This window comes from Theropithecus gelada, chromosome 10 (assembly GCF_003255815.1).
Source record: "Theropithecus gelada isolate Dixy chromosome 10, Tgel_1.0, whole genome shotgun sequence".
NCBI classification, from domain to species: domain Eukaryota; kingdom Metazoa; phylum Chordata; class Mammalia; order Primates; family Cercopithecidae; genus Theropithecus; species Theropithecus gelada.
The window spans coordinates 46,094,722-46,120,070 of NC_037678.1; the positions used below are offsets into that span (position 1 = coordinate 46,094,722).

The window sequence follows — 25,349 nt, forward strand, 5'->3', positions numbered from 1 at the left end:
CTCGAAGGAATCTAAACAACTAGCATTTGTGCCCAGACCCCATCAATCCTGCCAGGGCTCCTGATGAGGGTGTGTTCAATATTTCTTAGTTACCCCCCTAAAGAGAGTTCAGTGCGCTCTCTGGAGACATGACACAGGACAGGCTTGGATTTCCCATCCGCCCAGTCCCGTGAAACCTGGACTCAGCCACCTGGGTTTCCAGCCTTCTCGAAACAGCTCCCTGTAGCTACAACAGGACCCACCTGTGCTTTTGGGAGCCAAGTTGTTTTTCTTCTCTCTAGAATCAAGGCTGGTTTCTTCAGGCTTCCCTGTCTTAACTTTTGATGGCCCTGGGGCTTCTGTAAAAGAAACAAAGTAGGCAAAGCAAAAACAATGCAAAACAAAGCATGAACATATTAGCAGACTGCCTTAGAGTCGTATTTTGCTAAAACAAGGATCGCTTGAAGGATCTTACCTTCACTGACATCTGGTTTTGAAACAGACTCTGCTGCCTTGGGTTTCTTTGTTTTCTATAAAAAGAAAGAATGTTGGAGGACGTGCTCAGATTCACTCCACTTCATCGTCAGTATGGCTGCCCATTGTCCTGGGGGCCCTGTCTGACAGGCCAATGCCTGTCACATGAGACAGACAGTCACCTGAAGAAGGCTTTTGAGGTTCCGTAACTCCTGAGCGTTCATCCTCTGCATGTGACTCCAGTCGTGTACTTCTGCCTCACACAAAAATGTATCTGCACAGAGCTGCTCACTTTTATATTTACATCTCCCAAATCACATTTGCAAAAATTTCAAATGAGGCTGACAGATTTCAGTAATAAGGGCCAAGGTTGATGGTGACAATTGTATACAAAAGCACACTTAAATGAATAACACAGAGTATATATGGGTATGTGAAGTCCAGCCAGCATAAACACGAACTAAATCTTGCACATTCCACTAACTTTTTTTCAAAGTTGTCAAACTGCTTTGGTATTTGTTATTCAAGTATAAGGCCTTGAAGTTTACATTAAAGACAGTTGAGCTAATTCTTCTAAACTCAAAACTACTCCTGTCAGATTTCCAGACACTAGAATGCTGTTACTCATAATAGTTATTTTGATCAGCAATAATAAACCATTCTACAGTTACACAGCTGTGTTGGAACTGATTTAATTGTAGAAATGACACGTAGGACTATGGTCATTCAATTTACTTTAAAATGCAATTTCCTAAGCATCCAAAAGGTGGCACTAAAGATAAGCAGCCTGATTACTTCAGCCATCCCCCAGCACCGAGCATTAAAGACAGACCTCTCAGGCCTTGAATTTGTAACACATACATGCAATGTGATTTATAACAAAACATAAAGATCTTCTGCGCATCTCACACCTGCAATGCGAGCACTCACATCTGTGAAAACTGATATTTGGGCCTTCAAACAAGTAAGAGACCACTGTTTATTTCTAAGCCCTCCATTCATGGCTGAGGTTATTTGAAAAGCACAGGCAAGAAGGAGTTAGACAGGAAATGTTGTATCTTGCTTCCAGCTGCAAGTGTATTTGGGAAATATTGTGGTATCCTGGCAGCAGTAGCTGTGAGGTATTTCCGGAAGCTCTGGAGAATATTTTGCAGAGAAGGGCATGTTAGTCCCACTGTTCTTTCAATTAACTTGGCAGGAAACCTGTGACAGAAAACTCACGAAAGCAAAACGGTCAAAGGGAACATGAATATTTTTAGTAGCTTCCTTTAAAATGCATTTTTTCCCCGTTGTGTGTGCGCGCGTGTGGGGGTGTGTGTGTGTGTGTGTGTGTGTGTGTTTGAGACAGAATCTCACTCTGTTGCCCAGGCTGGAGTGCAGTGTTGCGATCTTGGCTCACTGCAACCTCCGCCTCCCAGGTTCAAACAATTCTCCTGCCGCAGCCTCCAGAGTAGATGGGATTACTGGCGCACCCCACCACATCCGGCTATTTTTTGTATTTTTAGCAGAGATGGGGTTTCACCATGTTGGCCAGGTTGGTCTCGAACTCCTGACCTCAAGTGATCTGCTTGCCTCGGCCTCCCAAAGTGCTGGGAAGACTGGTGTGAGCCACGGCACCCAGCCGCCCTTTTGTGCTTTTCAAAACTGAGCTTGATCAATGGTAGCAATGAAGAACAGGGAGATGGCTTTTGGCAACTGTCCTTAGTTAAAAACTCCTCAAACTTAGTTTCCCTCTTTTTTTCCCTCTTACAATAATGAAATCATAGTAATTTAGAAAACCAACTTAGATTTAACACATTTTATATAAGATATACATGTATTTACTTTTCAACCTTAACACAGCATTTAAACAGCCAAGTGGCCTTTTTTTTTTTTTTTCCTGTCTGTCAGGCTGGAGTGCAGAAGTGCGATCTCAGCTCACTGCAACCTCCGCCTTCACGGTTCAAGTGATTCCTCTGCCTCAGTCTCCCCAGTAACTGGGATTACAGGCACACGCCACCACACCTGCCTACCAAGTGGCTCTTTAAATAGTTCTTATGAATGTTGTATTAACATCTTATAATATTGTTCCATGGAGTATTTCTACTGGCATCTGAATTCAAAGTTTGGGCACAATTCCTTGAACTACAGAGCCATTTTCAGACATTAGTTTCTACGTAAAGTAAGATGATGAAAGGAGAAAATACAAATGCTTTTGGCTCTTTCTGATCATTCTGGATCCATGCGTAATGATAATACTGCTACCATGTGCTCAAGCCTCGGCTTCTTTAAGCCTTACAACCATGAATTACACATTATTCCAGGGTGATACGGTCCTGTCTTATCTGTTACGGTTTTTTTTTTTTTTTTTTGAGATGGAATCTCGCTCTGTCTCCCAGGCTGGAGTGCGGTGGCGCCATGTCGGCTCACTGCAAGCTCCGCCTCCCGGGTTCACACCATTCTCCTGCCTCAGCCTCCCGAGTAGCTGAGACTACATGTGCACGCCACCACGCCTGGCTAATTTTTTGTATTTTTTAGTAGAGACGGGGGCTTCACCATGTTAGTCAAGATAGTCTAGATGTCCTGACCTCGTGATCCATCCACCTCGGCCTTCCAAAGTGCTGGGATTATAGGCGGGAGCCACCGCACCCGGCCTGTTACGATTTTTTAAAAACCCCAAACCTCTGAAAAATCTTCAGGTACTCCATCATTCTCGCCTGAAACTGGCACTGGTAAAACGCATGCCCACGTGAGGGCAGGCAATTTGTTTCATAATTTTATGTCCTCAGCCTACTGGAGCTCATTTTCTAGTACTTCAAGCATTCTTTTGCCTTAGTTCTGATCACATAAAGTTTTCTCCCTAGCTTATCCTGAACCTAACTTTTTTTTTTTTTTAAAGAATAAGAAACTTGCCACTCACCAAAGGCATGTATTCCACAGCTATCATCTGTAAACATGAACACGTACTGCTAGATGGGGAATCGCCAGCGCACGGAAGAGCTCCTGGCGGATGCTCTGTCTGAGGCCTGCTCACTCTGCCACGTTACTCAGCAATGGCTTCCCTGCTTCTGGGTGCCAGGCTCCCTCCCGGACGCTGAAGCACCACGCTCCATAAAAGACCCTCCCTCTCCCCGTGAGAGGGCTCAGGAAGGTGAAGGATTTGGCCCCCATTTTTGGGAAGGCTACTCATTAGCTCCTTGCTATTCAAAGTGCGACCCTGAGTAGTTGCATCCACATGCCCTGGGAGTGGGTGAGACGCACAGGCGCCCAGGCCCACCCAGGCCTACTGGAGCCCAGACTGCCAGGGCACTCCCAAGCACATTCCAATCTGGGCAGCAGGGGAGCCTTATATTTGCTGGAATGATGGTGACTTTTCATTTTTCCTTTGTTTTACAAGCTATGAGACCCGAGTATAAATCAACAGCAACGGTAAGTGACAGCAGCAGCAATAGTGTAGCTGCCTTTCCCCAAGGGCTTGCTGGGGCCATGTCACTGTCAGTGCTTTACGGCCATGGTCTCTGGAGCTTGCTGACAGCTCCATGCCCTCACATGCTATCACTACCCCACCTCACTGATGAGGAAACTGGGCGGAGAAGAGCAGAGCTGCTGTGCCCACCACAGCCAGGCAGTGCCTGAGCCACAGCTGGAATCTGCTTCTACAGTCCAGGCCCTTCTAGGTTGTAAAAATTGCCTTGATCATGCAAACCCCTAAGTAGCTGCCAGCTCAGTTCAGTGGTTTGCAGTTGGCTCTGGAGAGGAGATGGGTGCTGGGCGGAACCTGAAGACTCCCATTACCTTTTCCAGCTTCGCTCTCAGCCTTCTCTCCTCCATCCTGGCCTTCAGCACATCCACATCCTCCTTGGTGCCATTGAGCACGATGACATCATCCTCCTGGAAGGCAGCCCCACACTGGAGAGGGCAAACAAGAGAGGGCAGATTCCATCACCACTCAGCGGGGAGGTCATGTTTCAGTCCCCTACTCTCAGCCCCAAGCAGTGGCCCCCAGGCTCCTATTACTGGCTTTCTGGTCAAAGCCTTGGTTTGGAAAGTTCCTGCACACAGCAAAGGGTCAGCGCGGCAGGTTAAGAGTGCTATCACTTGCAAGGCTGGTGTCTGGGAACTTGGATTTTGGGAGGGTTCCCACCATTTTTTAACTGACAAGAGTAGCTTGGCTCACGTGCCCAGACCGTTTCTATGAACAATGTGGTCTATGCTGACACCTGCCCTCCTTATGGGAGTGTGGAATTCTGGAACATGCTAGGCCAAGGGTATAAAGCCGGCTCTCAGCCAAAACACCGGGTACTGAGTCTCTCATTTGCTTCCCTGGGCGAAAACATCACACGTGTTGCAGTTTCGTTGCGGGGGGGGAGTATTCACTTTGTGCAACCCCTTGAGGGAGGGAGTGTGCATAAGGAAGCCCCACGTGGATCCTTCCAGACTCTGCTACCTGCGCCTTTCCCTTAACACCCAGCTCCGTATCCATACCACACTGCTGCAGTGAATCTTAGCTGAGTACAACATATGCTAAGTCTCGAGTCTTTCTAGAAAACCCCCAGGCATGACTGCAGCCTTGGAGGTCCTCAACACACTCCGGCAGAACAAGACTGCGAGCAGGGCCCAGGCCACCCTGACAGCATCATGGTGGTAGAAACGCACACCGCACACACTCAAAGGCATGCCCACACTCACAGAACTGTCAGTGAGCGAGCCACCTCGGCAGAGGCTCCCTGTGACCATGCCATCACTGGTGGGATCCCAGCACTCTTTCTGTTTGCTCCATGGCACTAATCATGACCTGAAGTCTCATCTTCATCACTTTGTCTATGTGGTCTTCTTCCCTGTTGTGGCCCCAGCAGCTACCCAGTGCCTGGCACAGCAGAGGTACCCAGGGCTGGGGACAGGAAAAACGGGAAAAAACGAGAACCAGGAGTGGAGGTTCCCAGTCGTGCATTCTGAATTGAGATTTCTGCCACCATCTGTCTAGGCCAACTTGCTCAGGCCACACCACCTCTCTGGGCCTCAGTTTCCTCAGCTGCAAAAATGAGGGGGTCTAAGACTAGGCGTGGTGGCTTATGCCTGTAATCCCAGCACTTAGGGAGGCCAAGGTGGGTGGATCATCGTTTGAGACCAGCCTGATCAATAGGGTGAAACCCTGTCTCTACTAAAAATACAAAAACTGTGTGTGGTGGTGCTGGGTGTGGTGTGCATGCCTGTAGTGCCAGCTACTTGGGAGGCTGAAGTGAGAGAATTGCTTGAACCTGGGAGGCAGGGGTTGTGGTGAGCAGAGATTGTGCCACTGCACTCCAGCCTGGGCGACAGAGCGAGACTCCGTCTCTTAAAAAAAAAAAAAGGGGTCTAACCCAGGTGCAGTGATGATCCCGCTCCCTAGTGGACATTTGGCGATGTCTGGAGACATTTTTAGCTGTCACATCTGGGGTGCAGGTGCTACTGGCATCTTGTGGGTAGAGGCCAGGGATGCAGTAAGCATCATACACTGCACAGGACGGCCCCCAACAGAGAGTTACCCAGCCAAGATGCCCCTGTGCTGAGGTTGAGAAGCCCTGGACTAGGGTTATAAACACCTAAATGTAAAAATGGAAAGAAGAAGAATTTATAGGAACACGTGTTTTATAACTAGGGTAGGAAATGTCATCTAAAACAGCAGTCCCCAACCTTTTTTGCACCAGGGGCCAGTCTCATGGAAGGCAATCTTTCCACAGATGGTGGGTAGTGGCAGGGAAGGTTTTGGGATGAAATGTTCCACCTCAGATCATCAGGCATTAGATTCTCATAAGCAGCACGCAACCTAGATCCCTCAAGTGCGCAGTTCACAACAGGGTTTGTGCTCCTGTGAGAATCTAATGCCGCTGATGGAGCCCCGGCACTAATGTTCCCTCGCCCGCAGCTCACCTCCTGCTGCGCGGCTCGGCTCCTAAGAGGCCACGGACCGTCACTGGTATGGGGGCTGGGGAACTCTGATCTAAAGCTAGTACAGTTAATAAGTTTTACTATGTAAAAAAATTACAAACTTTTACATGACAATGTCACAATAACAACAAAAAACATAAGCCAAAGGCTAAGTGAAATATTCGTAGCATATATAACATTCAAAGGATTAATTTACGGAACATACTCATAGTCACGTAACTTTTTTTTTTTTTGAGACAGGGTCTCACTCAGTCACCCAGGCTGGAGTGCAGTGGCGCCATCACGGCTCACTGCGGCCTCCACCTCCCAGGCTCAAGCCATCCTCCCACCTCATCCTCCTGAGTAGCTGGGGCTATAGGTGTGCGCCACCATGCCTGGCTAATTTTTGTACTTTTTGTACAGACAGGGTTTTGCCATGTTGTCCAGGCTGGTCTCTAACTTCTGGGCTCAGGTAATCCACCTGCCTCAACCTCCCAAAGTGCTGGGATTACAGGCGTGAGCCACCACACCTAGCCTCAGTTTAAAGATTTCATTGATTTTACCCTGAAGCTGGTAGGCCCTGTGTTATTTAAGACACAGTCCTCTGCCCTCTATGAGTTGGGTGGCCAGTTTTTAAAGATAAAAAATGGAGAAGCAGTGAGCTTACCATTACCATCTTGTCTATGAAACTTCTGTTCTCCCCTACCTGAGGAAGTCTCTTCAAACTTTTATTTACTCTGTAGCTAACTCTTAGAAGAGCATTCTGGGTTTCTGTTTTACATCTTCTGATCTCCTAAACCTTTTCTTAGGTGTGGGGGAAGCAGAAATCATGTTCTGTCTCTTAGCTCACAGTACAATGCTCAGGACATAGAATGCTAAGAGCCGGCTCTAAAAGGAACAGCTTCAGCACCACGTGCATTTGTTACCTAACTCACCTTTTCAAAAAACAGGCTTTCTGAAATCTCATTTACATAACACAGTAAAGTGTACAATTCAATGGCTTTTACTATAGAGCTGTGCAACCATCACCATAATCTAATTTTAGAGTATTTTTATCCCTTCCAAAAGAAATCCCATACCCACTGGCGCCCACTCCATTACCCTTTCCTCAGTCTTAGGCAACCATTAATCTACTTTCCATGCTACAAATCTGCCTCTTCTGGACATTTCTATAAATGAAATCATACAATATCCGTGGTTTTTTTTGTGTGTGACTGGACTTTAGCATAATGTTTTAAAGATTTATCCATGTTATAGTATGGATCAGAACTACATTTCTTCTTATTGCCAAATAAAGTTTCATCTACGAATCAGCTGACAAAAGTTGTTTCCACTTTCAGACTAAGAAATTCGCATGGAAGTCTTTTGTGGACAGTTGTTTTCATTTCTGTTGGGTAGATACCTAGGGTTCGGATGATTGGTCATAAGTTAACTTTATGTTTAACCTTCGGAGGAAATGCCTTTCCTCAAATGATGAATTTCCAAAGTGGCTGTGCCATTTTACATTACCACCAGCCGCATCTGAGGGTTCTCATTTCTCCGCATCCTTCCCAACACCTGTCACTGTTTTTCTTTTCTTTTTTTTAAATTTGAGATGCAATCTCACTCTGCCGCCAGGCTAGAGTCCAGTGGTATGGTCTTGGCTCAATGCAACCTCCACCTCCTGGGTTCAAGCGATTCTCCTGCTTCAGCCTCCTGAGTAGCTGGGATTACAGGCACCCACCACCATGCCCGGCTAATTTTTGTATTTTTAGTAGAGATGGCGTTTCACCATGTTGGCCAGGCTGGTCTCGAACTCCTGACCTCAGGTGATCCACCTAACTCCCAAAGTGCTGGGATTACAGGTGTGAGCCACTGCAACTGGCCGTTTTTCTTTTTAGTTATAACCATCCTAATGGGTGTGAAGTGTTGTCTCATTGTGGTTTAATTTGCATTTCCCAAATGACCAGTGATGTTGAGCATCTTTTCGCGTGCTAACTGGCCATTTGCATACTTTCTCTGGAGCAATGTCTGCTTAAATCTCCGGTCCATTTCTTAATCGTATTATTTGTCTCTTTGATGTTGCATTCTAAGAGGTCTTTATACGGCATATTCTGGATATAAGTTCTGTCTTAGTCCAAGACTGTTACGACAAAATATCTTACACTGGATAATTATGAAGTTTTTTATTTTGATGAAATTGGACTTACCAATTTTCTCTCTTATTGCTATGTTTTTGGTGTCATATTTAATAAGTCATAGTCTAACCCAAGATTGTGATTTACTCCTGTGTTTCTCCTAAGTTACAGATTTAGGTCTGTGATCACTTTGAGTTTATTTTCATATTCAGTGTAAGGTAAGGGTCCAAATTCATTCTTCTGCATGTGGATATCCAGTTACCCCAGCACTATTTGTTGAAAAAACTATTCTTTCCACCATTGAATTGTCTTGGCCCTTTTGTCAAAAATCAACGACCATACATGTGAGGGTTTATTTCCAGATTCCCCATTTTATTCCATTGATGTATATGCCCATCCTCATGCTAGCACCACACTATCTTGATTCGTGTAGGTAACGTGACTTCAAAGAGTCACATATTGAGTGGATCAACCAAAATTTATTTTTCTAGTATCTCTGAAAAACTCTTATTAAATGTTGTAGTCACAGATATTTGAAAGTATGCCAGATAAGGTCTGTTGTTAACTAAAATATTTAGTTACTCAATAAGACACTGCCTTTGAAAAACATCAAGGTAGGCAACCAAATAATCAACAAAATTCTTTAAATAACTGTAACAGTAATTTTAACAGACCTACTGTGCCTAGAGCAATAACAGACATACTATGCCCGGAATCTCTTTTGTAGAAAACATTATCAGCACAAGAAAAGCCGTAAAAGTACTTTTTTTCCTGAAGTTGCCAAGGATTTTCCAGCATCTCCCAAATGCACAGAAGATACCAACAACCATTTGCTGACCCTCCTCAGCCCGTGCCTTAGCTGGGTTATTTAATGCAGTTCTTGTCTCCAAAAGTGATTTTCAGGTTAAGATCAGCTTTTTTTCTAGGGTGCGTCTGGTAAATTTTCATGACTGAAGACACCTTTTTGACCCACAAATCCCTGAGGGTAGTGCCACAGAGAAATTACATGAATGACTGAAGCAGGTGCCCAATCTAGCATTTAACTGGTACAGCCCTTGAAGAAAAGGAGCTTGTTTTTAGCCATCATTGTAGAGAGCTGGGCCTACAGGAGTAACAGCCTGCTCTGCTACAGGAGGTCCCCTGGGAAGTCTCACGCTATGGGAGGTCTGAGTAGAGCTTTCCTGTGGCTCTGGAAGATGGTCTCTTCCTTGGAATGAAAAAGAATCTGCAGGAACAGAACCAGGTGGTAGTTAAGGCCCAGTGGGGCCTGGAGCCACAGCTATGGCATAAAGGGCCAAGGGGTGAGGAGGAACCCAGCGTCTGCTCCCTGTGGGTGCTGCCCCCACCTTTCTTTTTCTCTCCTCTCGGGTTTCTGCTGCTGCTGCTTTCTATCACTCCTTGCTGCCCCTCCTTCCGACAGTGTCGGGGTGAGCGGTCTCCTTCCTCTAGACCAGGCTGTTCAGAGGCCATGGACCTTATTCTGCATACAGGTGTGCTGTGTTGTGCCCAGACTTATTGTACTTTTAAAGTTGAATCAGCCACTGACAATAAGAAGTTAGGAACCCCTCACATTAGAAATTGAGTAATCTTGCTCTTTCTCTCAAAAATTGAAAAGATCCATTAATCCCAAACCCACACCCTCAAGGGCCTCAGTGGCTTGGACCTTGGTAGGAACTGCCCCTGGAGACTGGGCAGAGTCCTCCCAACCGCTAGGGGCCCCATCACTTGTTCTGGGTAGGTGCTTGACCCGAGAAACCTGAGTGCAATGGTTCATCCCTGAAGGATGAGGGAAAACAAGGGCAGGGGGCTGCCGCAAAGTCACAGCTGGTCCACAGGGACCTGCTCCCCACCTCTTTGGTAAATAACATGTATTATACCAACAGAAAAAACACCCATATCTTCCTGCTAATGCATTTTTCTTGAGTATTGTTATTGTACAGTAGAAATTACATATCCATTTAAAATTTTATCTTCATTCTTTTTATCGCTTGTAACTCAGATGTCCAGAGAATGGGGGAAATGGTTAAAAAAATCATGAAATACATTCCCAAAAAGGAAGATTATATCGTTAAGAGTTTGGGGCAACGTAGAAAATGCTTATCATAAGTTAAAGGAAAAAGTAAACTAGTAATTGTATATTTATATTCATATGCCCTCTCTGGATGCTTTTCAAAAGTATTTTTAAAAAGGCCAGTAGGGAAAATGCCAAGAGGGGAACAGTGGTCAAATTAGGAGCAATATGCTAATGCATCTAGATATTTATATCACTTTAACAAATGGAACAGTGGCTTCCCAATCTTTGTCCTTACCAATAATATTAGCAATGAACAGCTGACTGCATGCATCTCTGACCTAGGAATTCCACTTCCGAGACGTGGTCATTCTCTATCACGGAATCCTGTTTTTGTTTCCTGTGCAGTACCCTATGGCTTAGAGTAAATGAGTGTATGTCTGCATGTTTGTAGTGACTTTTAAAACAATGTGTTTCCTCCACTACACTGTTAGCCCCAAGCAGGAGGCATTTTGTCTTCATGTTCCATGGTGGGAGCCTAAGGTTCTGCCCACAATGGATACAGTGAACAACTGCTGAATGAATGAATAACAGAGCCTAAGGAAATATTTCAAAGTAGGATAAAAGGAGATGAGATTTTAAAGCCAAGCAATTCTCCCAAAACCTTGCATGAAAATATACATCCCCATCAATGAGCGTCCCCATCACACCATATGTTTTGAAGAAAAACTTATGCTAATCTGAATGGCAAGGGAAACAGCTCCTTTTTGGCTCAGATTAAGAGACATAAAAAAACCCCACTGCATTCACAATACCTGTTTCGTAAATTATCCCTATGTCCTTTTGTTTATTAGGGATTTCATTTTTTAAATGTTTTAGTCAATCTGTATAAGAGGTTTATACATCAAGCTGATTTACCCTTTGTCCATTTATTACCAATAGAAATGGGTGGCACAGCTCCTCTAGTACATTTGCTTCTTGTGCTGGCATTTCCCGCAGCAATGTGGAAGTGTAACATTTAATGTGGGCAACACTCCCCAGCATTTCCTCAGCTGCTTCTTCCACTGCTGTTTGGCTTAGAATGGCTTCCTCCTTCCAGATGTAGAATGTAAGACGAGGTGAAACCCAGCACCAACCCTCGACCCCCAGGAATGGGCCAGTATGAACAGACCTGCCATCTAGTCCAGGTGCACCCACAAGACAAATATTATTGTTATTATTATTATTATGAGATGTCACCTCACTCTGTTGCCCAGACTGCAGTGCAGCAGCACGATCCTAGCTCACTGTAACCTCAAATTCCTGGGCTCAAGCAATCCTCCCACTTTAGCCTCCTAAGTAGCTGGGACTACAGGTGCGCACCACCTTATCTGACTGATTTTAAAGAATTTTTTGTAGAGACAGGGTCTTGCTATGTTTCCAGGCTGGTCTCAAACTCCTGGCCTCAAGCAATCTTTCCACCTCAGCCTCTCAAAATGCTGGGATTATAGATATGAGCCAGTGCACCCAGCAAGGACATGTTTCAAAACAAGCTTTCACAAGATGCAGGAAGAGATGGCACAGCAAGACCTCACAAGCTGGCAATGTGACTTTTCCACACATAAAAGGACCTGACCTTTTCTGATTCTTGCTAGATAAAATCAGAACCTTAACTCACAGACTCTGAACATCACACAAACAAAATGTATGGGGTCTCCCCACTGGAAGGCCACATGAATGGCGCAACCCCTGAAGATTATGGGGACCACATTCTGTCTGTTCAATGTTTCTAATACTCTGTGCTATGGCAACAACATCTGTTCTGCAAAACAGCAGCATGTATCTCAGAGGCAGCCCACGAGCAGGCGAGGAGAATCTGTATTCATCTGACCACACATCCCGCTCAGGCGTCAAGGCACACAGAAGATAAGAAATCTCTACGGTGTGTGATCTATGTCTCTTGGTGCCGATATTCTTAATAGAGCTGTCTGTGGCAAGCCTGCAGAGAGTACCAGCAAGCAGAGAACCTTTAAAACCAGAAAAGGAAAGGATGTTAAGAAGAAAAGTACCCAGAGGTGGAGAAAGAAGGGAAGAGGAAAGCCTAGTGAAGGCGTGTCAGACCCCACCTTCACCACGTGCTATGGCGCAGACTCACCCTTGGGGACGCTGCAGAGCACAGAGAAGACTCAGGCCCTGCCTTGTGAAATGTCTGGATCTTTCTGAATGCTATTTATGGAGAAACGGGATTTTTAAGTGACTTTTATTTATTCCCTTCATGAGAGAGGGTCTGGTAACTAAATCATGCCCCCTGTATTTAAAATCATCTCAAGACTCTGACCCATGAATACCACGATTTCATCCTTGCAGTTTTCTGAATGTGAGTGGCTGTGCGCCCTTCATCTGGGTCAGGCGTCTTCTGTTGTCTCATTTTGTTTTTCAGGAGGGATCCGGTCCCAAGGAAATACTCAGAGAAGCAAAAGCAGCAACGACTTTTCAATCTGCAGGTCAGAACTAACAGGAATTAAACTCTCCAGGGACAGACGGCAACAAAACCTGCCAGGCAACTCTACTCAAGTGACTGAAACAGGCGCTGCTGCTGGGGAGGAACCGATGGGAGAGAAAGGCCAGGCTGGGCCCTGACACCACCAGGACTCCCACTCCAGGAACCAGGGGGCTTCTCCTGGTAAGTGTCTCAGTAGCTTTGCAAGACCCACCAATGGCAAAGGTTAAGCAGATAGCTGTGTGTGTGTGCGCACGTGTGCGTGTGCATGTGCACGTGTGTATGTGTGTGTGTGTATGTGTGTGTGTGTGGGGGGGCAGGGTCTCACTTCTTTGTCACCCAGGCTGGAGTGCAGTAGTGCAATCTCAGCTCACTGCAACCTCTGCCTCCTGGTTTCCAGTGATTCTCCTGCCTCAGGCTCCAGAGTAGCTGGGATTACAGGCACACGTCACTATGCCTAGCTGATTTTTGTATTTTTGGTAGAGATGGGGTTTCACCATGTTGGGCCAGGCTGGTCTCAAACTCCTGACCTCAAGCGATCCACCCGCCTCAGCCTCCCAAAATGCTAGGATTACAGGTGTGAGCCACCACGCCTGGCCACAGGTGCACTTTTTGAAGTAAATAATGTTTTTCTTGGCTCTATGTTTTTAAAATATTAGAATATGAGTAATATTTGAAATGTAGGTGTTGCAGGTGTCTTTTTCTCTCAAAAATAGCCCCCACTTTTTGTTTAAGCCAAAGAAAATAAAAGTAGAATATTTTCCCAGTATGGCATCAACTAGATTTTTAAATATAAAATGCTACCATTTGTTAACTCCTTACATGAGAGGCAGATTCAAGATCATGTTCAAATCCTCAGCTCTCATTTTGTAAAATAAAATGTTCTACTTCTTTGGTTGTTTTGAGTGGATATCTTAAAGTTTTCTTCTTTCCATCAAAATGGCTAAAATAATTTATACATGTTTTAGGAATAAGCTTTTTGTAAAAGGCATCCATTTTACCAGACAGCTAGCTAGCTTTTGAATGCAAAATTCGTCCAACTCATATTATCATCTCAAATAACTCAGGAAAACACTGTACTAACATTGAGGCTGCTCTGGACAGCATTCTAAGCTCCGAGAGAGAGAGACACCACATTTTCGTTGTGCGGCTACAGGGTTAAGACAAGGGAAGAGAGCACCTGCAGTTACAGTTTCGGGGCCGCATTACTCCAAGGGTGAGCCAGTGAGCACGGAGCAGCTCCTAGGGCCAGGCTCAGTGTGAAACTCACATCCTTCCCTCCTGCACCTCCTCCCAGTGTCCCTGTGAGGCAGACACTACCATACACCACGTCCGCAGTCAAGAACATGGACACTCAGGGAGCTTCCATTACTTGCCTGACAGATTCTTAAGCGCTAGGGCTGTGAGCCTAACACCAGGGCCCTGATTCAAAACCCATTTCCTGAAGCTAAATATGAGGTTCCTAATAAGGTAAATGCAATATTGAGCTTCCCTCAATCCCCACCCTTTTTTAAAAGTAAAGCTCTCAGAAACTTTCTTTGGGTGCTAAAAATCAACTGCTTATGCTGGTTAAATTAATGTTAATGCTTTAAAATAATAATATTCTAGAATATATGGCAAAAGATTTTGAGTTCACCCTTAAAGGTTCCCATCCATTATCTATTTACTCATAGGAATTTCCTTTAAAATATATACATATAAAAAATTCAGCAAAAGAGTATATATGGGATGTTGCCAACTCACCCTAAAAAGTCTCTACCACAAATGAAATCCCATCCTAACAAATTCTCAGAGACTATATCCTTCAACGAACTGTTCTGGAGGTAATGTGATATCAAACCCATATTGCTGACTTTTGCTATTGGCTGTGAAGGCTTGTTGGGAGTTGGGAGAGGAAGACTGTAGAAGAATTACAAGAAAAAAAGAACACAGGCACTGGCTCTAATGAGAAGAGCAATGTGTTCTGAAACAACTCCCTGGAAGTACTTGAACCTTGGCCTCAAGACAAAACCTTGGCCTTTGAGGTTGGAAGCTGTTTTGTTCCACTGTACACTATATACATATAAGGCATGCATTATTATGTTTTTGGTACCATTGTTATGTTTTTGTCTCAAAGGCCAAGGTTTTGTCTTGAGGCCAAACCTCCGCCTCAAGAGCGAAACTCCTCTAAAAAAAACAAAACAAAACAACAACAACAAAAACCCAAAATAGGCTGGGTGCAGTGGTTCACGCCTATAATCCCAGCACTTTGGGAGGTCGAGGGTGGATCACTTGAGGTCAGGAGTTCGAGACCTGGCCAACATGGTGAAACCTCATCTCTACTAAAAATACAGAAATTAGCTAGCGTGGTGGCACATGCCTATAATCCCAGCTACTCAGCAGGTTGAGGCAGAAGAATCACTTGAACTGGGGAGGCAGAGGTTGCAGTGAGCCGAGACCACACCACTGCACTCCAGTCTGGGCGACAAAGACTCTGTCTCAAAAAACAAACAAACAAAAAACAAAATAAAAGGACAACAGACAAAAAACAAAAATAAAACCAAACGCTTCTTCCTATACTGAAGTCATAATACAGAGGAAGATATGACAAACTACGGCACATGGTTTATCGTTAATCAAAATTCTTACAGGAGAAGTAGTAAAAAGCTTTACTTTCAAGAACATTTTTCTTTCCTATTCAGTTTCTATAATCAGGTTTAATTTATTTTAGAAATCTCACATAAAATGTATAAATTATGATGGTTTCATGTTTATAAAGATAAGTATTACATAATTTATAAGAATGTCTTTAAATTAGGCTATAAGGTTTCATGTTTGGGACAGAAACCATTTACTGAACCAGTGGAACACACGCAGCCTGACATGCCTCGGCAGTGGTGCTTTTTATTTTGGAAGCATGATGGGTAGAAATAAACTGTACAATGAAAATAAATACAACAGCTTTAAAAATCCACGGTCAATGTTAATAGTTTTTGTTGGCTCAGAGTTTAAGAACACAAGGATAACTAAAAATGCTGCCTGGTTGAGGCGTTATCCAAACAGCATTTGTAAAAATGATGTGGAAAGGCAAGGAACCAGTGTCCAACCTGAGCTCAAACACCAGTCACATGTATATGGGCTTTTGAAAAATAGGAAATAGGAATAACATGCAACTTTTTTTTGTTGTTGTTTTGTTTTTTTGAGAGGGAGTCTTGCTCTGTCGCCCAGGCTGGAGTGCAGTGGTGCAATCTTGGCTCACTGTAAGCTCTGCCTCCCGGGTTCACGCCATTCTCCTGTCTCAGCCTCCCGAGTAGCTGGGACTACAGGCACCCGCTACCATGCCCGGCTAATTTTTTGTGTTTTTAGTGGAGATGGGGTTTCACTGTGTTAGCCAGGATGGTCTCGATCTTCTGACTTTGTGATCCGCCTGCCTTGACCTCCCAAAGTGCTGGGATTACAGGCGTGAGCCACCACGCTGGTCAACATGCAACTTTTAATGGAAACCAAATCAAGATTCATAAACAAGAAAAACAAATACTTTCTAACAATATAAAGCTTGACATGTTACCTAATCAATCTTCTTCCCTAAATTCCAAAGAATGATCCTTGCATGTAATAATTACTTAACTGAAACCTTTTGGTCACTTTTTGCTACTGCTACACCTATTCATGTACCTCTGTAGACTCAAGACAGACAACTACATGATTATCAAATAATGTTATTAAAGATATCTTTTTTTAAATCTATGACATCTTTCCTAAAAATAATTCAGAAACTCTTTTCTTTCTTTTGGGAGATAGGGTCTCACTCTGTCACCCAGGCTGGAGTGCAATGGGATAATCAGGGCACCACCACATCTGGCTAATTTTCAAATTTTTTATAGAGATGGGATCTTACTATGTTGCCCAGGCTAGTCTTGAACTCCTGGGCTCAAGTGATCCTCTGCCTTGGCCTCGCAAAGTGCTGAGATCACAGGCACGAGCCACTATGCCTGGCCCAGAAACTCACTTTGACAGGTTTAAGTGTATAATCATAAAATTCCTCTTAATTTGTCACTTCTTTTGTTGGAAATATTTAGTCTTATATGCAGAATAATGGCATAAAATGAACTTTGAATAATGCAGAACAGGACAATGTCTATGTCTAAAATAAATATTTGAGATTTTTCATCTCCCTAAATAAGGGCAATAACATGAAAATACGCTCAACATCATTAGTCATTAGGGAAATGCAAAGTAAAACTACAGGAAACTAACATTACACACTCATTAAAAGGTAAAAATTAAAACATTTGACCACAGCAAGTATGCATGAGGCTATATAATAAATGGAACTATCATACATTGCTGGTACAACCACTTTGGAAAAACAGTTTGGCAGTTTCTTAAAGAGTTAAACACACCCTGACAAACTATAGTGACAGAAGGCATACTGGCAATTGCCAGAGATGGAAAGAACAGATGAAAAGGAGCATAAGAACACTTTGAGGGGTGAGGGAAATGCTTGTTATCTTCATTGCTGTGATGGTTTCATGGGTGTGTATATGTAGCTTAGTGTACTTCAGTAAAGTTGGTGGGGGAGAGTTACAACACCCTAAATTGTCTCTGTTGTTCTTTTAGGAAGCTTAAAGGAAAAATACTCAAATTATGGTAATAAGAATGCCCTTGGAGCTCAAGATATGAGCCAGCTTCGAGTCACAAAGTCTGGACTTGTCGTGAGCGCAGTCATTTGCATCTTCATTTTTCTTTACTTAAGGAATCCAACTCCTGCGGAACCAGAGGAAGAACCTGCCCATTCAGAAGTAGTAGAATGTGGCTTTTACCCAGATGAACTGTGCTCCGCTTTATTTGAAGGGAAAGGGGCGGCCCCCCAAATTGCAAAATTTTGCAAAACCCCTCATAAATCTGAAATACATGCTCATTTACACACACCAGGAAACTGCTCCAGGATTTCTCAGGGGCTGCATTTCATAACCAGACCCCTGTCTAAAGAAGAGGGTGATTTCTCTTTGGCATATATTATAACTATTCATAAGGAGCTGGCCATGTTTGTGCAGCTTCTCAGAGCTATTTATGTACCTCAAAATGTTTATTGTATTCATGTTGATGAAAAGACCCCAAAGAAGTATAAGACTGCTGTGCAAACCTTGGTTAACTGTTTTGAAAACGTTTTTATTTCCTCCAAGAGACAGAAGATGGCTTACGCTGGCTTTACAAGACTACAGGCAGATATTAATTGTATGAAAGATCTAGTGCATTCTAAATTTCAATGGAACTATGTCATCAATCTTTGTGGACAGGATTTTCCCATCAAAACCAACAGAGAAATCGTACACTACATCAGAAGTAAATGGAATGATAAAAATATCACTCCTGGAGCAATCCAACCACCACACATTAACAACAGATTCAAAGACAAACCACCCCATAACTTAACCATTTATTTTGGAAGTGCTTACTATGTACTTACAAGGAAGTTCGTAGAGTTCATACTGACTGACATCCGTGCAAAAGACATGCTTCAGTGGTCCAAAGACATCCGCAGCCCAGAGCAACACTACTGGGTGACCCTGAACCAACTAAAAGGTAAGAAAGACCCACCGATATGGATGTCTGTGCAGTCAGCAGCAACAGCAGAAGATTTACTTATTTATTTTGAGACGGAGTCTCACACTGTCACCCAGGCTGGAGTACAGTGGCGCAACCTCAGCTCACTGCAAGCTCCGCCTCCCGGGTTCACGCCATTCTCCTGCCTCAGCCTCCCGAGTAGCTGGGATTACAGGCGCCCACCACCACGCCCAGCTAATTCTTGTATTTTTGGTAGAGATGGTGTTTCTCTATGTTGGTCAGACGGTGTTTTGCTATGTTGGCAGGTCTCGAACTCCTGATCTCAGGTGATCCGCCTGCCTCGGCCTCCCAAAATGCTGGGATTACAGGTGTGAGCGACCTCACTTGGCCATAAGATTTATTCTTAACTGAAGATTTTTTCAATTCAGCTATGTTTTTTTTCGCTTTGTAAATGTTCCACATTTTGCCAGACCTTCCACTTAGTGAGACAGGAAGTTCTCTGATTTTAGGGGTCTGAAGTTAGCTGAAAGATAACTTCTTATCTTTTGTTCCCTCTCTAGAAAGAAGTACTGGCATTTTGCACTTCCTGAGACTTTGGAAAATTCTGGGCATAAATCTTTAGAAAGTTCTTCATTTATTTGATAAATACTACTGGATAACTACTAGTGCCAGGCATTGTGCTAAGGGCTCTGTAAGATGGAAAATATTAAAGCTAGTAATGATTTTGTGGCAAATTTGATACTTCAGATGGGTTGTCTGAGAGGCAGAGGGAAATCAGATACCATGCTTTAAGTGGACTTCAGTATTTTCTTTTTTTTTTTTTTTTTTGAGACGGAGTCTCGCTCTGTAGCCCAGGCTGGAGTGCAGTGGCCGGATCTCAGCTCACTGCAAGCTCTGCCTCCCGGGTTCACGCCATTCTCCGGCCTCAGCCTCCCGAGTAGCTGGGACTACAGGCGCCCGCCACCTCGCCCGGCTAGTTTTTTGTATTTCTTAGTAGAGACGGGGTTTCACCGTGTTAGCCAGGATGGTCTCGATCTCCTGACCTCATGATCCACCCATCTCGGCCTCCCAAAGTGCTGGGATTACAGGCTTGAGCCACCGCGCCCGGCCTGACTTCAGTATTTTCTTTGTAAAAGGTGGACTGGCTCCTATAGGGAGTGTGGCTTCAAGCCTGAACAATAAGCTCATCAGCCTAGAGAGTGGTGCACGATGAATCCAGTTGACGTTGGTTAGGATTTTTTAACATAATCTCATATACATTGCAAGTTCTATTTTCAAATAATCTCCAAAGGCTGTTACAGAGAAAACAAACACAATCCAAAGAACCCCAAGAGAATCACAAACGGCACTCTGCATACAAGGGAGTAACAAGGGATGGAGAAAGGGCTGAAAAATGAAATCCAAGTACAAAGACGGCGATCCCCAACCTTGGTCCACCTGGATGCTATCGCCAGTGTAATACACACTCCCACCCCCAAAAGCACTAGCCTTTGATCAAATGTCACAAGTGAAACATTTCAAGGAAGGTTGGACTTTCCCTTCTACTTTTCTCATTGACTACCTCATCTAGAGGAAATGGAAATGACAGCACAGAAGAACTTGTACTAAAAGAACTGGGAAGCAGATTCCACACTGTACGCTGGTTTTGTTTGCCTCTTAGATGCTCCAGGTGCTACACCAGATGCTGGCTGGGAAGGAAATGTTCGAGCCATTAAATGGAAAAGTGAGGAAGGAAATGTTCACGATGGATGTAAAGGTAAAAAGAAAAACAAAACAAAACAAAAAAGGCTTGAAATTGTACAACTATAAAACTGCTGCCTCAATTCTAGTGGGAAAGACCGAGGACCATGTTTAAAGTAATCTGGAATTAGTGATGATCCAATCAGCATAGGTTGAGTCAATTTTTTAAAAACAATTTATATAAGATTCATACAAAAAAGTACACAAATCACAAAAAGTATAGGTTGATAAAATTTCCTAAAGTGAATATACCCTCTGCGGCAATAGCTAGGCCCTGCGTGTGTCTCCACACAGCTTCCTACCCAGCGGCAGGAACTAATGCCCAGAGATACAGTAACTGATTTTAACAGTGCTTTTGGGTAGGGACCTCGGGTTTGAATATAGTAGACTAGATATTAAAAATAAACTAGGTTTACCCAGTTTTTCAGCTGTTTAAAAGACTGGCCTAAAATAGACTGGAGACAAACAAAAAATGTAAATCAAATACCAGACTAGTTCAAAGACAAGTAAGTCCCACTGCCAACGGGCACAGCCACCCTCCTGACGCAGAGGTGCCAGGTTAGAGGGCTGGAACCATTTTCTAGTGAAGTGGTTTTTTCAAAAGTAGATATGATTCAATTAGGGATCCATTCACATGGTAGAAAAGCGACAGGTAAACAACAGGTTAACGAGCTCTGCCCTTTCTTTAGAAAGCAGCGACTCCCTGTCATTACACACGGGGGTTTGTCAGGACTAGACAGTAAATGCTCAGAAAAAGCAGGGGGCTCGGATTCTTCCTGAAAACAGGAGCCCCTCAGGTGTGCACACGGCATAAGAAGTCATGACGGGTTGACACTATCAATAATACCTTAATGATTCAGAATTCTGAATGAAATCGGAATGTTTCAACAATGTCTGAAAAAAACCCTAGTTAGTATAAATCCTAACAGAGTCCTCATTCCCTAAAAGTAAACACTTCAGAAAGTTCTTACTAGCTTACTAGTTCACACTAGCTTCAGTATGAAAACGGTTCTCACAGTTAGGCAGTAGCGTGGCCATCCGTGGCCAGCATTCAGAGTCAGCACCCAAAGTAGGACAAGCCCTGATGTGTAGGGAAGCGGTAAATCTTCCAGGGTCCTGGCGTTGGGCCTGCCCTCAATCCTCACAACAATTCTCAGGTAGAAACAATTATTATTCACCCTTCCTACTGATGTGGAGCCCAAGGCTCAGGTAAACGAAGTCAATCCCACAGGCAGAGGGAGGAGGGGCAGCGCTGGGGCTCAGACTGGGAGCAACCACCTGCCGCTACTACAATGGGCGAGCTCCCAGCCCCACTCTGCATGCAGAGGGACGGCTATCCCATTAGAACCAGCAACAAGGAGTTTATTTTTAATCACCCCAAATAGCATTAACACAGCTCTGAAAATGGTCCATTTATTTGTATTCCCTTCCAGTTCAACTTCATCTGTGTCTAAATGGCACAGCTGTATCGTTATAATCAACGTGTAGCTGAGCTGCTTTTCACTTATGTCCTAAGTTTCTCCCACTGATAGTCTTCACATTTGTAATCTTTTTTTTTCTTTTTTTGAGACAGGGTCTCGCTCTGTCACCCAGGCTGGAGTGCAGGTGGTATGATCACAGCTCACCGCAACCTCCACTTGCTGCGCTCAAGTGATCTTCCCACCTCAGTCTCCCAAGTAGCTGGGACTACAGGTGTCAGCCACCAAGCCCAGCTAATTTTTTATTTTTATAGAGATGGGGTCTCACTATGCTGGCCAGGCTGGCCCTGAACTCCTGGGCTCAAGTGATCTTGCTGCCTTGGCCTCCCAAAGTGCTGAGATTACACACATGAACCACTGCATCTGGCCCATATTTATAATTTTAAAGCAGTTAAATGTAACTCTACTGAGATTCTACCACATTGTAGCAAATATGTCTATCAGGTAAACTTTTTAAAATCATGGTAACAGCTGCCACTTATATAGTCTTACAAACAACACTGGACATTTTGTGCATACATCTCCCCTGCCCTTTTAAAAACAGTATTTCCTTAAGATAGGTTTTGTTTTGTTTGAGATGATGAAGTCTCGCTCTGTCGCCAGGCTGGAGGGCAGTGGTGTGATCTCAGCTCACTGCAACCTTTGACTCCCTGGTTCAAGCGATTCTCCTGCCTCAGCCTCCCGAGTAGCTGGGATAACAGGCACACGCCGCCACGCCCAGCTAATTTTTGTATTTTTAGTAGAGACGGGGTTTCACCATATTGGCCAGGCTGGTCTCGATCTCTTGCCCTCATGATCCACCCACCTCGGCCTCCCAAAGTGCTGGGATTACAGGCGTAAGCCACCATGCCCAGCCAAGATAGGTTTTTTAAAAGTAGGATTACTGGGCTGGTGTGGGGAAAGAGAGCAGGAAGGAGCTGGGCAGAGAAAGAGCAAGGTTTCTGAAATAAACAGACCTTCCCTCTCACACACACGCTGAGGCCTCACTTCTCTGTTTCCTCACCTGCAAAATGGGAGTGATGATGGAATCCACTTCAGAGTGTTACTGTGAGAATTAAAGGGGAGAGCAGAAAGAGCCAGACATGGTTGTCAAAAGCACATAAAAAGTGTCACTGAGTCTCCAAGGAATCCAGTCACCACTGGATTCCAACTCTAATTCCCACTTAAAAAAATTTTTTTTTTTTTAAATTAGAGACAAGGTCTCACTCTATTGCCCAAGCTGGTATCAGACTTCTGGGCTCAAGTCATTCTCCTGCCTCGGCCTCCAAAGTGCTGGGATTACAGGAGTGAGCCACCATGCCTGGCCTGTAATTCCCACTTCAATGTTTGTATCAAATGTTCACTCTGAAAAACAAATAAAAAGCAGTGCCAGGCACAGTGGATCACACCTGTAATCCCAGCACTTCGGGAGGCCGAGGTGGGCGGGTCACTTGAGCCCCAGAGTTTGAGACCAGCCTGACCAACACGGCGAAACCCTGTTTCTATAAAAAATACAAAAATTTGCTGGGCATCGTGGTGCATGCCTGGGGTCCCCCCAAAATATAGAAGCAATGACTTACTTAAAAATCCATACCATTCTTATGAACTACTTACAACCAATGAAAAGACTTAGAAGTTTACGGAACTCAGAATCTATCGGAATTGAGATTTTACCAGGTACATAAGTGCTAGCTCATCTCCCTTGTGCCCTTGGTAAGCTAAAATTCCATGGTATTCACCCAAAGCAGTAACTAACAAAGACGTTAGAAATCACTAAAAGAATGAAAGCGTCCCTTTCCACCGTAAGTTCAAAATTCAACATAAAAGCCCCTGTCAAGGCACTCATGGAAATGCTGTTTGATGTGAACTCTGGTGAAGCCGAGGCTCACCAGTGACACTGGACAGAGCACGCGCCACTTTCTGCGTGTGAATAAAATGGGTGAGGAAACAAAGGCAGCTAGGTTTTTGTGTTTCTTTCTGCAGGCCGCTACGTCCAAGACATCTGTGTATATGGACCAGGAGACCTGCCATGGCTTATTCAGTCGTCTTCTCTGTTTGCCTACAAATTCGAACCCTCGACAGACCCACTTGTAGTTACCTGCTTAGAGCGGCGGCACAGACTTCAAGTGCTGAGGCAGGCAGAAGTTCCCATAGAGCCACACTGGCATTTTCACCAGCAGAGTCATTTCAACATGAGACTGAACTGCTAGGGACTGTTTGCTTTCTTACTGAGTGGTATCATTCTGTTTCCTTGACTTGAAACAAGAGAACATCGAACCAAAGAAAGTGGGAAGATGATTCCTTGATTCAAATTATTCCTAAAGTGAATTCAGAAACATGCTATTGACGAGACTTTACTATTGATTACAGCCCACTTTTATAGCTTTGGGAAAGAAATCACAAGACCAAAAAAACTCAAGCTACCACTGGTGACATACAGCAATGCACTTAGAAGGCCAACTGCTTCAGTAAAAAGCTGCTGAAAACCCAAATTCTGCAAACACCTGCATCCAGGCTCAAGCTGAAATAGGAACGACACAGCCCGTTTTGAAGACTCAGATATCACTGTGTATGAGATACTAAGAAAGAACAAACTCCCAGTGAAAATGAAAATATGCTTATCTGAAACAGTCCTCACTGGCTGCGAGCCATGTAACTCTGTTCTGGCGGTCCTAGAAAAATACTGACGAGCGTATTTCTTTGGGTAAAACGGAACTCATCTGAGTAGAAAACACACCTTGTTAAAAAGGGTGCCCCAAGTGTCTGTGGTCTTGATGTGTCGTCTCCTAGCACCTTCTGTGATGGTGGACATTCCACAGTTGAGCTGTCCAACGCTCACCACAGCCACAGGGGCTCCTGGGCATTGCAGGCATGGCTAGAACGACTACAGAAGTGAATCTTTCTTTCTTTCTTTTTTTTGAGATGGGGTCTCACTCTGTCGCCCAGGCTGGAGTGCAGTGGCGCGATCTCTGCTCACCGCAAGCTCCGCCTCCGGGGTTCACACCATTCTCCTGCCTCAGCCTCCCGAGTAGCTGGGACTACAGGCGCCCGCCTCCGCGCCCGGCTAGTTTTTTTTGTATTTTTAGTGGAGATGGGGTTTCACCATGTGAGCCAAGATGGTCTCAATCTCCTGACCTGTTGATCCACCCACCTCGGCCTCCCAAAGTGCTGGGATTACAGGCGTGAGCCACCGCACCTAGCCTGTGAATCTTTATTTTTATTTTTTAAAAATTAAGTTACATTTATTGATTTATTTTTAAGAGGGAGTTTTGCTCTTGTTGCCCAGGCTGGAGTGCAATGGCACAATCTCGGCTCACCGCAACCTCCGCCTCACAGGTTCAAGCGATTCTCCTGCCTCAGCCTCCTGAATAGCTGGAATTACAGGCATGCGCCACCACGCCCAGCTAATGTTTTGTATTTTTAGTAGAGACGGGGTTTCTCCATGTTGGTCAGGCTGATCTCGAACTCTCGACCTCAGGGGATCTGCCCGCCTTGGCCTCCCAAAGTGCTGGGTTTACAGGTGTGAGCCACTGCGCCTGGCCTTAAGCTCCCTATAAAGGGGCATGTGTGGCTAATGGTACTATGCTGAACAGCACAGATCTGAGACATGAATGGCCGCGATTATCTCTATTCACAGATCTGGGTTTCCTCCCTTAGAA

General features: G+C 44.5%; 2 protein-coding genes across 5 annotated transcripts in view; one reads left to right on the top strand and one right to left on the bottom strand.

Moving 5' to 3' along the window:
• The window catches only part of RTF2 (replication termination factor 2), a 63,201-nt gene that overhangs the window by 11,597 nt on the left and 26,255 nt on the right, over nucleotides 1–25,349 (bottom strand). For 2 of the 4 annotated variants that reach the window (XR_003121414.1, XM_025398346.1), the window contains exons 6-8: nucleotides 4,228–4,341; nucleotides 455–509; nucleotides 243–338 (exon numbers count right to left, since the gene is read on the bottom strand). Coding sequence is in view for 3 of the 4 variants with exons in the window: in XM_025398346.1 (XP_025254131.1) it covers nucleotides 243–338; nucleotides 455–509; nucleotides 4,228–4,341 (265 nt within the window). In the remaining variant the exon portion in view is untranslated. The remainder of the gene's footprint in view (nucleotides 1–242; nucleotides 339–454; nucleotides 510–4,227; nucleotides 4,342–25,349) is intronic. The other 2 variants (XM_025398347.1, XM_025398348.1) reach the window with 2 other exon arrangements.
• On the top strand, nucleotides 17,605–24,331 carry GCNT7 (glucosaminyl (N-acetyl) transferase family member 7). Its single transcript, XM_025398345.1, has 3 exons — nucleotides 17,605–18,511; nucleotides 20,154–20,249; nucleotides 23,674–24,331. Exons 1-3 carry the CDS (start codon nucleotides 17,605–17,607, stop codon nucleotides 23,898–23,900), a joined length of 1,230 nt encoding a protein of 409 aa, XP_025254130.1. The 3' UTR covers nucleotides 23,901–24,331.

Coding starts and splice junctions, on each gene's coding strand:
- GCNT7 (XM_025398345.1), top strand. CDS start 17,605: ATGAGCCAGCTTCGAGTCACAAAGTCTGGACTTGTCGTGAGCGCAGTC. Junction 18,512..20,153: donor GACCCTGAACCAACTAAAAG/GTAAGAAAGACC, acceptor TTTGCCTCTTAG/ATGCTCCAGGTGCTACACCA. Junction 20,250..23,673: donor TGTTCACGATGGATGTAAAG/GTAAAAAGAAAA, acceptor TTCTTTCTGCAG/GCCGCTACGTCCAAGACATC.